This window comes from Podarcis muralis, chromosome 1 (assembly GCF_964188315.1).
Source record: "Podarcis muralis chromosome 1, rPodMur119.hap1.1, whole genome shotgun sequence".
Lineage (NCBI taxonomy): Eukaryota > Metazoa > Chordata > Lepidosauria > Squamata > Lacertidae > Podarcis > Podarcis muralis.
Window position 1 is genome coordinate 60880620 of NC_135655.1, and position 12034 is coordinate 60892653.

At 44.7% G+C, this 12034-nt stretch overlaps 1 protein-coding gene across 1 annotated transcript; it reads right to left on the reverse strand.

Moving 5' to 3' along the window:
• Positions 1-7924: 7924 nt before the first annotated feature.
• FANCF (FA complementation group F) lies at positions 7925-11366 on the reverse strand. Its single transcript, XM_077929638.1, has 2 exons — positions 8874-11366; positions 7925-8516 (listed from the first exon to the last, which is right to left on the reverse strand). Exon 1 carries the CDS (start codon positions 11277-11279, stop codon positions 10236-10238), a length of 1044 nt encoding a protein of 347 aa, XP_077785764.1. The 5' UTR covers positions 11280-11366; the 3' UTR covers positions 7925-8516; positions 8874-10235.
• Between the last annotated feature and the right edge of the window lie 668 nt (positions 11367-12034).

Consider the following 12034-nt stretch of genomic DNA (forward strand, 5'->3'; position numbering starts at 1 on the left):
ACTTCTTTGACAGATGAGACCAGAACATTATTACTTCTCTATATTCCTTCAGGGCAGGTCACCCTTTCAGTTCAGCGCCATAATGTGCCACTAATTCCCAGGGCCTCATAAATCTTTCTGATTTAAACATTTCATTGTAGCTGAAAAGCTACTATTTTCTACTGCTGTTATGTAAAGTTAATTACTTTTCAAAAAAACGGAGCCAGAAGAATAGGGGCCTGGCTGAGGTGAGATTTACGGGTCTGTGCATATTCCCCCGTAATTTTAATGATGTATACATACATATAAGGTATCTATTCCCCACCCCTTTTTAATAGTTATAAGCTGCCATCATTTCACATTCAACACTGGATGAAATTATGGGGCTCAAGGCAACAAACAACACTTGAGATACAGGGTGAGTTTTCAGCTTTGTAAAGCATGTTGTGTTCCCACTCTTTTTCCCCAGGAAGAATCCCGCCAGATCTCAAGGTGGGAATCTTCAAGGACTGCATCTGCCCACAGGCTGGAGTTTTCCCATCCGAATTATCAAGAGATTGCTAGCTTTTGGGAATTCTACTGTGAAGTACAGGAACACATTGTTTCTACAAATTCTGCAAGATTCACAGTAAAATCACCAACACTTAATGCGTAGGAAATCATGATCCAGTAAGATCAAAGAGATATAACTGAATGATTCCACAGCTACCCCTGGAATTAACCACAGAAACAAGGTTTCAGGGTGTGTTTCTAAATTGATAATGACCAAGAAATATGCCTTAAGAGGAGGATAATGCTGAACCACAACTCTCACTACCTCGACTATTGGTAATGCTGCCAAGGATTAATGGAAGTTGTAGTTCAACTGTGGAAGGCCACAGTTTGCCCATCCATCCTTTAGAAGTAAACATCTGAGATCCGACAGCATCTTCAGGGCCTGTGATAATCTGAGCAGTTGTTTCTAGGCTAATGCTGAACAAAATGCTTTATAGAATCAACGAACTGTAGAGTTGGAAGGGACCCTGAGGGTCACCTAGTCCAAACCAAATGTTGTCTTTCAGATCAGTGGGATGACAGGGGACATTTTGCTTCTGAGGGTAAACCAAATTTCCAGAGCTTTCTCCACATGAGAAATCTCTAACTTACAAGCAGAAAGCTCATGGACCTTGCTACCAGATGCATTTGTTCCCAAGTAATGGACTAAGTTGACGAGGAAAAGACTTGGAAACAAAAAAGAATGGACCTCTCATAGTGATCAAAGATGAGATAATTCCAGAAGTGCACACTAGAACTTCTCCAACATTTATACTCAGAATTCCTCAGAGGCAAATGTAACCAGGATCCCCACAATGAAATGGTCAAGCAATTTACAATGACACATCTCCCTGTGTCTCCATAACAACCATGGAGCTGTTTCAGTACATCAAAGGCCCAACTTTGATCTGGTTCTTGTAACAGGGTGTGAAGGCAGTACTCCATTGTTGTCAAGAATAAACCACTGCCTGATAAGGTTTGCTTGACAATAGTGGCACCCCACTGCAGGGATGAGGGACTATTTAGCTGGCCTGCCCTCAGAGACTTAGGGAATCTCATGGATTCTTGAATACCCTGAGGGATTATTCACCTGACACAGTCAATACTCCTATTTATGCTCTTGACAGGATCTCTCCCAGGTGTCCTCTCCAATGCTCCAACGAAACATCTCTCAGGATGAATATGCCCAAACACAGACCCAACATATGTGCGCCTACTGCATAGCAGTGGTGGCAGTGAAAAAAGCTTTGCTTCATTCTTGGAGGTATTCACAGAGCCGATGCACACCCCTAAAAATTATCGTAAGCAGTCACTTAATGCATACAAGTTTCAAACGTTCAACTTCTACTGTGGAAATTTGAGTTGGGTGCAGAAGATTATGAAACAAGCAGTCCCACATCATTGTTTGGAAATAAGTTACTGATTGGAGGAAAGTTCCCATATGGCTTCTGGCAATACACAAGTGGTACAGTTACAATGATGCAATGGTATCAACATAGGATTTGGTTAAAATGTATAGGAATAACTATGCCATAGAATCAACATAAGCAATGGAACACAGATTGTTACCTGATACTGAATCAGGCCATTTAGTCCATCTGGCTGAGCGTTATCACTGACAAGCTGCGATTCTCCAGAGTTTCCAGTAGGACTCTCCCAATGCTACCCAGAGATGGAAAGCATATGCTCTACCACTGAGCTACGGTTCTAAGGCATAATTTATATTGCTATACTGCATGGTTAACTGCATCTGGGGCCTGAGCAGATATAGTTTTGAGACTTTAGTATCTTTTAGACTTACATATGTATAAATAGAGTGGGTTGTAATTTTTCATGATACACATCATCCTTAAACTAAAGCATTCATATTCCATGGCACACGGTTCACTTAGATATTAAATTAAAATATTTTAAATAAAGGCCTTGCGGCTTTGTGTGCAATTCGCATCAATCCATCATAGCAAAGAAAGATTGGGGAGTGGGGGGGGGACCCTAAATATAAATTGCATGGCCTCACATAAATAAAGGGTTTAATACTACACTTCGCTACCATTAAAGTCAAGATTCTTAAAACCATCACACACAACTAAAAATATATGCGAGCATTAGGAGATTATGCCCTGCACATATATTAATAGATTACACATTGTAAATCTAAATTCAATTCCTCTTGGTGCTGAAAGAGCAAGTCGTATAGGATGAACTGCAGGGTTAATGTAAACCGAAAAACAAAAACAACCTAATCTTTTCCCTTCCCCCACCCCACAACAGCTGGCTCATAAACCAAAAGTAATTGCACTTTAAAAATTCTGTGTTCCAAAGTTTCAGCGGTAAATGATCTTCTGCTGGAGAAGTGTATTCATGGAACTAAACTATAAAATAAGGGAACAGCATCCTTAATAGGTTGCAGATACCATACACTGCTCAAATATAGTGTCTTTGCTAGAGGCTATAATGACAGAGTAAAATAACAGATACTACTGGGACCAATTTGCTGGTGTCATGCACAGGATCCAGTGTGTTCCTCTCTTGCAATTAATAAAAGGGCCACGCTTGCCATTTGCTTTGGCTATTATAGTAAATCCAGATGCATCCCTATCTATGCTGACTTGCAAGACGTCTCATGCACTTCCAGCAAATTAGCCATTCCTACACCTAAACCTATCTCATCATTCCAACAATGTGCTTGGTGCCTGTCACATTATTCTCCTAATGATGTAAGCCATGCCATCAGTTCTTATTCTGGGAGAAAGTTAACACATACCTGTCACAGTATGGAGAAACACCGCCTCTCTTAAACCCAGCAACCAGATTATGATCAAATTACAGTGCAGTTCTGTACATGGCTACTTAGAAATAAATCCCATGGAGTTAAATGGGCCTTAGTCCCAGGAAAATTGATCTAAGATTGCAGCCTCAGAGAATAAATACCAGCTCCTGGGAATCACAAGCAGGGAGAGGTCAGGTTTGGCTTGCTGGCTTCGCACAGGCATCTGCATGCCCACTGTGAGAACAGGATGCTGGACTAGATGGACCTCTGGCCTGAGCCAGCAGGGATTTTCTTACGTTCATAATAAAAATGATGCTGCTGCAGTCTTGCATTGAAGTTTAGTTATTCACTTTACCCCCTATCCTCATCAAACTACAATTGCTTGAAGAAGCAATAACATTTTAAAATAGTTAATAGCACTGTCCTGTTGGGTATCTTTGGGGGAAGAAAAGGCTCAGGAGTAAACCCTACACGAATCCAGAGTGGAGTCCCTAACACACTTGGATGGTGCCTTGTACGTCTCCTTCTGGCAACTCCTGCAGCCAAGCTGGTACCAAATATATTGCTCTGCTTTCCTTTGGAGCACATCAGCGAGGCAGAAAGGGAGGACTTGTCTGGGGAGTGAGTGGCACCTCCAGGGGAGCAGGCGGCGCAGTGGTCTAAACCACTGAGCCTCTTGGGCTTGCTGATCAGAAGGTTGGCGGTTCGAATCTGCACAATGGGGTGATTTTTGCTCTGTCCCAGCACCTGCCAACCTAGCAGTTCGAAAGCACACCAGTGCAAGTAGATACCGGTAAATAGGTACCTCTGCGGAGGGAAGGTAAATGGCATTTCCGTGAGCTCTGGCTTCCGTCACGGTGTTCCGTTACACCAGAAGTGGTTTAGTCATGCTGGCCACATGACCCAGAAAACTGTCTGTAGACAAACGCCGGCTCACTTGGCCTGAAAAGCGAGATGAACATTGCCACTCCACAGCCGCCTTTGACTGGACTTAACCATCCAGGGGTCCTTTACCTTTACCATGACCTCAATACACACTGCTCAGGCTTGCACTCCAGGGAGGTCATTTCAGTGCTGCTAATGCAGTGGTTTGACTTTCATCCCTGGAGGAACATTCTATTGTCTCTTGGGACAGGTGGATGCCAACAATAGCATTGAATAGCTTAAGAAATGATAAGCTAAAGAAATGCTCTACATCAGTGATCCCCCCCCCCCCAACTGACCACATGAAAATTGCTGAGGGACTTGGTGGACCACATGATGATTTTCTGCCTGTTTAGCCATTGCCCTGCACTGTGCAAGATGCTTAAGTATGTATTGACTTTCTCCTCTTTTTAAAGTGTCTTGTCAGCCTTTTTCTCTTGCTTGAGACCTTCCAGTGTTATGCGGCCAGCTGTGATTTTATTCCTCTGAGGATGCATGAGCCTCCTCTCTCTGCCACTTCCTGTTCTTTCCACCCACCTTCCAGGCATTCCGCTGGATCCAAGAATGATGGAACAGTTGCTGTGCTCCCCATCCTTCACCTGCACATAGCTCCTCTACAAAACTCTCATTGTGGACTATCTGAATGAAAAACATGGCCCACTTGTGGTCCACAGACCACACTTTGCGAATCCCTATTTGTATACCACTAGAATAATCCACTAAATATTTTCCCAAATTGGTATGTCATATCAGACTTGGAAAATAAGCAACCCAGAATGGTTCTCCCACATGGATACCATGTTCCCACTGCTTGCACTTGATGCACAAGAGAATGTCCTCAGCTCTCTCTCTCTCTCTCTCTAGTTACACTGGAACATCCTTAGCTTCCTCAGAGATATTTTGAAATGAAATGAGCACTTTAGTTGTTCACAAGGATATGGAAGCGAAAACAAAGTTCTACACCATCTAGCAGTAGAAAGGTTTGTCCTGTTGCAGCCCAGTACATTTATTTGTCAGATTTGTACCTCTCCCTTCCTCCAAACTGAGGGTAGCAGACCCACAATAACCACTTATCATCACAACCCTGTGAAGTAGACTGGCCAAGTCACAGTCTCTCATACTACGGTCATGGATTAAGTTCCATTGCTGAACATACTTGATTCTCTTATCTACACCTAAAACACAGCAGTCCAGCCACTTCCCTAAAGGAATGCTGTTTGTTAACATCTCAATGTTATTTTTGCGTTTTTATTGTGGTCATATTGGCAACCTGTTCTCCTTCATTCCTTTTTGCTTTCTGCACCCTCCTGTGTCTGTTTTTATTTAAGATTGTAGGCTTGCTAAGAGAGATTCCACTGCATTCTATTTTTGTACAGAGTCTAGATTTTAGGCACTTTAGTTAGAAATAAATCGCATGTCCCATGCCATGTGCAAAGCAGCTTCCTTCATGATGGTTTGGCCAACTGAAACTATGATGATAGTCCAGGGGAGAGATTCATCAGGAAACACAAGCAGAATGTGGGAGGTGTGGAGAAAAGGAGAGGCTTCTGAGGTATGTAGACTTTAGCCCTGCCAGGAGTCTGATTCTTGCCCCAAAGGGGGAGAAATGATCTGGTAAAGAGGAACTTTCCTACCAATGGAAATAATATGTGCTTGCATCTATGGCTGCAGAGAAGGAATGTAGGTGATTCTGTCTGCTCTGTCCTGTAGTGGAAACAGTCCAACTTTGGTATGGATATATTCTTATCTCTAATATGGATAGGATAGTGGGATGTCACTTCTTCACTGTTCTGTTTGTAGGTTTAAAGCACATACATGCAAGGTTCAAAGGAGATATGATGCCATAAAAGTAAGCCAGCCCAAACCATCAGTTTACACCAGTTGTTTTGGTGCATCATGGATTTGCTTTTTATCTTGATAAGCATAAGGGAGATTCAAATTCTAAAAACGCTGAATAAAATTACAAAGCTCTCATAACATATTATGGACCCGTTCTGAACTCAGCAGCTTTCACCCCAGTATTAAGACTAATGAGGCTGTAAGAGACAGCAGTACACACATTTAATTGTCAGCAGCACGATAATTTAAATCTCATTCCCTTAGGGCTCTCCATCTTTTCTCAGCTGAAAGGGCAAGCATAGCCCATTACAACATTAAGCAGCTGATGAATGACCTTGTTGTTTCACTTGTGATTCACGATTGATCATATCCAATTAAAGCCCAAGAGAAATCAATTGTTCCAACCTAAACCATTTACATTAATAAGAAATTAATGAATTTACTAACCTATAAAATTTATGCATGTGTGCATTTTACACACAACCCAAACATACCACTTTGCTAGAATTAAGTGATGGAATTATTTAGCTGGAATGGCTGTAGCTTCATGGTAAGAGCATCTGCTTTGCAATCTGAAGGTCCCTGGTTCAATCCCCAGCATCTCTAGACACAGCTGGTAAAGTCTCCTACTTGAAACCCTGGTGAGCTGCTACCAGTGCAGACCAGGGTTGCCTAACTGGCCCTTGGAATTCTTCCCAGTTTACACCCCTTCTGGGCCCTGCTTTGCATGCCAAGTGTTTTGATGTGGCTGGAATATGTTATCAAACTCCAATAATGCCTATTGCTTGCCTGGATAGAGAGTACACGTGAAGAAACTAACCTACTGCATGTGAAGAAACTAACCACTCTTGTCTCTGGCCCCATCCAGCACTGGCATGTGTCCCTCAGAAAGTTGTGTAGAGGGAAATGCAGCCCTTGGGCTGCAAAAGATTCCCGACTCCTGGTGTAGACAATACAATACTGACCTAGAGGGACCAACAGTCCGATTAGGTATGAGGCAGGTTCCTGTTCTTCAGAATAATTCTTTAAGGGATCATGTTATGGCTTCTGACATGGCAGAATAAAAAGGCTTAGGCTACACTTACCTGGGAGTAAACCCAACGAATAGAATTGCATTGCTAATGCTCTAATATTCTGCACTCAAGGCTAGAAAACTATTTTTAATAACATCATACTTAATTAGTGCTTTTTTGAAGCCAACACATTAGCAACCGTATTGAACTCATAGCTGTGGGTTGATAGCTATGTAACCTTTCCATAGTGTTACAACTGCAGTGAGACTTCTTTACAAGCTCAGCATCTCTCTCTCTCTCTCTCTCTCTCTCTCTCTCACACACACACACACACACACACACGGCACTAAATGAAATGATCAGAGTAGCTTTAAATCTAGGATTTATGCCAAAGAAAGCAAACTGTGCATACCTGAAATTGCCACAACTTTAACCAAATCTCCAATAGATTGATAAAGCACCAAAGCTGCAAACTTATACCAGGGGACTGTGTCCCACTGAACTCAGCGAAACTTCTCTTTTGATGTAAACATGCTTAGGGATGCTGAATAGATCCAATGTGAAACAGCAGCTATAATGGAACATTTTCAAAAAGTAAAGCACTGATATGCATCAGTGAACCACAGAGCAACATGCATATTTACTCATAAGTAAACCCTAATGAGTACAATTTGATTAGCCCATATGAAAGTGTGACTATGATAAGCCTTTTTTTATCTGCAAGACAGAGTAGTTTGTTGGCTAGGATACTGAAACAAAATATGGTTTCCCAAGAACAAGAAAGTATTTCTGTGGAGTGCCCAAGAGGGAATGGCAGCCCAAGGCATGTTCTGATAGTGGAAAAAGATATGTCACTATAGGAGTATAAGGCTTACATCATTTATTTCTAATCTCATTACTTGGATTCAAAAAAGTCAACTTCTGTCTATTCCAAGTTAACACATATGTATTCCTTCTATTAGCACAAATACAACAAAGGCAACAAATCATTGGGCACAAGTAGACACAAAATGGTTACATTCTGCTTTGAGAACTTCTGCACTTTTGCCACTATACATAAGAAATTGATTGGAACCAGTTCTACACTAATAATTTATTGTACTTAGATGGTTCCTTGTTTTGTAGCTCAAAAATACAGGGTTGTTTTTTTAATTTCTACCCATCTTTCCTCACACAGAGAGTACAATTCAAATAGCATTGGCTTAATATCTATTATATACACAGGGTGGTATTCTACTGATTTTAGAGTAGATCTATTGAAATTAATAACCCTACCCTAACATAGTCACGTTCACAAATTTCAATGGGTCTATTGAGTAAAAATGAGTCAAATACCACCCACAAATTTTGGATGTACAAGGCAAATGTTAATATAGAGCTTGAAAACCTGAAGTGATGTGACCAGTCTCTGCTGTGTTAATTAATGCATATATCAGTTTGAGATCACTGCACTGGACCTATCGATGGTGAAGGTGAAGGTACCCCTGCCCGTACGGGCCAGTTTTGACAGACTCTAGGGTTGGGCGCTCATCTCACTCTATAGGCCGGGAGCCAGCGCTGTCCAGAGACACTTCCGGGTCACGTGGCCAGTGTGACGAAGCTGCTCTGGCGAGCCAGAGCCACACACGGAAACGCCGTTTACCTTCCCGCTAGTAAGCGGTCCCTATTTATCTACTTGCACCCGGGGGTGCTTTCGAACTGCTAGGTTGGCAGGCGCTGGGACCGAGCAATGGGAGCGCACCCCGCCATGGGGATTCGAACCGCAAGCCCTAGGCGCTGAGGCTTTTACCCACAGCGCCACCCGCGTCCCAGACCTATCCATAGAAGACAGATTATTACATGGAAGTTCAAAGTTGTATTATAATAAAGACATAATTAGGAACAAGTGTTTATAATTTCAGGCAACTAGAACTAAGCAAGCAGGAAAGACTTCCTGACCAGCCTAACAAGCAGGGATATTTTCCAATATTGCAACTGCAGGCCATCAACAATACAAGGAAAATCAAGGATCATAACGATTTCTACACAAAGACCACTTAAATATAGGCAATAATCATGCAAATTACACATGAACACACATATGTCGTAGCAATAGCCCCATTTTTACTTTACTGAATGTTGAAGTTCTGGTCTCAACTGGCTATGGTCACCAAAAAAAACAAAACAGTGAAAAAGACTATGGGCCCACATGTGGCTACTCTATGGACGTAAGAGGAAATCTCTTAAGTGGACCTATCCAATACAATATGTCAAAACAAATCAGTGTTTTGTATTTGTAGAAGAGCATTGACAGGAGACACACTTCACACTGCCACAGTATGTTTTACAAGAGGTTCTTCACCTATATCACTGCTGACAACCAAAATATGAGTCAGTTAAGTCATGAATACTGATTAAGTTGCTGATAACTGACTGGGAAATACAACTACCTCAGGTAATATTCCTCCCTATGTTTAGCTCAATAGCAGAGCCTACATAGCAATGTCCACAGTGTATCAACATGTAGAGTACTACTTGTGTGAGCTTTTAAAAATGTCTAGTGCTGGGTAATTTTGTAACAATTTGTGACTGCTCCAGAATTCAGGATGCAAATCTTTGTTCTAATCTTTTGGTAGACATAGCAGTCTCACCTACACATTACAGAGACATACAAAAAGGACAGGAAGCCATGTTGGCCCATTGAGAACATTTCAGTTTGACATGAACCTAAGTGTCGAAACAGTGTTCTGCAGAACTCAAATGCTTGCACACTCTCTTGCATCACTTTGGTTCGTCCTAATAACATTTACACATACATAAATCACTAGCATTGCATCCATAATAATGTGCTTTTCAACATGCACTTCTGAGCATGTAAGGTGCAACTAGCATTTGTTTTTTATACTCTTATAGAATAACTTTCTTTTTACTCTATAATGAAGGGCTGAAGATGACAAAACACATGAGGGAGGATCTATTCTATGTGATTTAATTGCACTGTTACACTTGGGAGTGAAAACCTAAAACTGAGAATACACAGGAACACATTCCTTTACATGAAGCAATCCTCTGCTGGAAAACAAAACAAAAAAAGTGTTAAGACACTGGGAACCTCTAGGCAACTTGATCTTAAGTGAGTAGTTCTGAATGGAGAATCAATACAAAGTCATCTTTCCTTTAGGTACAGTGTTTGTTTTTCATTCTAGATTTTCAACTGATTTGGCTGACGGGGGAAGGCTTCGCGCGAGGAGCTTTTCCTTCCAAGCAGACGCCTGCACGTCCAGCAGGAGATCAGTCCAAACACTCAGGCCTCGCACTTCAAAGCCCCCATCCTGGGCTTTCAGGTCTCTGAGCTGCGCCAGCACCGCGCTGCGTAGAGGCTCCGGCCCTTGGCAGAGGCAGCCGACACGCTCCCTCACCTCCTGCCAAGGCGCCGCCGCGCCTTCTTCTAGGCCGCCGGCCCCCCACTCCCCGCGCAGCGGGTCGTATCGGAGCCGGCTCCCCCAGGCCGCCAAGAGGCTCAAGTAAGGGGCGCGCAGCTCGGGGTGGCGGCTGCAAAGCGAGGCCGCCCACGAGGCCGGCAGAAGGCGGAAGAAGGCGGCCAGGCGAGGCTGCTGCTGTTGTTGCTGCTGCAGCAGCCAAGGGAGCAGCGCCGCCCTGGCTTCTGCTTCGCCTCCGGGCTCCAGCAGCGCCGCCGCCACGGCCCTGTGCAGCGCGGGGCCGCAGGGCAGCTGCTCCAGGAGGGCGCCCTCCTCGCCGCCTTCCTCCCGCAGCCGCGCCAGCAGCAGCTGCCCCTGGGCTCTGACCGGAGGGGCCTCGTGAGGAGGAGGAGGAGGAGGAGAAGGCGCCGAAGGGAGGAGGAGGAGGAGCTGGGCGGCCGCCTTTCGCCTCGCCAGGCGGTGGGCGCGGCGCTCCGCGTCCTCACCGTGCAGGAGGGCGCGCAGGAGGGCGCGGCAGGCGTCGTAGGGCAGCGCGCGGTTCTCCAGCAGCGCCAGGCCCAGCAGCTCCGGGCAGCGTTTCAAGTGGCCGAGGCCGAGCGGCGCTCCCCGGCTGCGCAGGCGCCGCTCCACAGAGGCCCAGATGCCGCGCTCGGGCGGGAGGCGGGCGTGCAGCCCCTGGAAGAAGCGGCCCCAGCTCAGGGCCCGGCGCACGGCCGCCGCGTCCCAGCCTCGCACCAGGCCCGAGCGCGACGCCGCCAAGAGGCTGGGCAGCAGCTCGGCTTGGGAGAGGAGCGTCTCCATGACGACGGGCCCAGCAGGGGAAACAGCAGCTCCTCTCGCCTTCTTTCCTTGGCGCCGCCGGTTTGAACGGTGGAGAGGCCCGCCTTTACGTTCGTGAGGCTAGCCAATCAGAAGGCAACTCTTCCCTGGATTGCTATTGGGCGTTGGAAACGCCACTCTCTGTTTAAAGCAGGCGGGCTGAAAGGATTGCCACGCCTCTTTCTCTGCTCTGTAACTTTTGATCACAGGACAATTCCGTCTTTTTTTCTTTTTTTGAGGACCTGCGAAGGCTGCAGGTCAGGTGGCGGAGACCAGATGCCCCAGGACGGCACAAAGCTAGAGGGTTGTTGTGCAAGAGATAGATTATTTGAGCCTCGTTCCAGTAAATGTCCTCTGTCCCTACAGAATCCATGTAGAAGGACCTGCTGTCTGAGCCCCGTTTGAACTACTGTTGAGTTCCTGGCTTGTCTACCTGGCTCAGAAAACAGTCCCTGCATCCCCGAATAGTGCACTTGAAAACTAACCCCAAAGTGCGGAGGAGACAGCTACTGACTGTGGGCGACCTGCTGTTAGATTTTAATAATAATAATAATAATAATAATAATAATAATAGGGATCAAAGAGCCACTCGTTCAGATTAGCCCTTACATTATTCACCAGCAAGCCTTACGAATGGTCCTCTGAACAAGTCTGTGTGTGGCACATACTCAATGTCAACCTTTCACAAAGTTCACCCCTTTCACTTTCCCCTAAAAATGTCAGTTCAGTGGTATACT

Bases quoted from the DNA above. Each gene is read 5' to 3' on its own strand.
- FANCF (XM_077929638.1), bottom strand. From the start codon at position 11,279: ATGGAGACGCTCCTCTCCCAAGCCGAGCTGCTGCCCAGCCTCTTGGCG.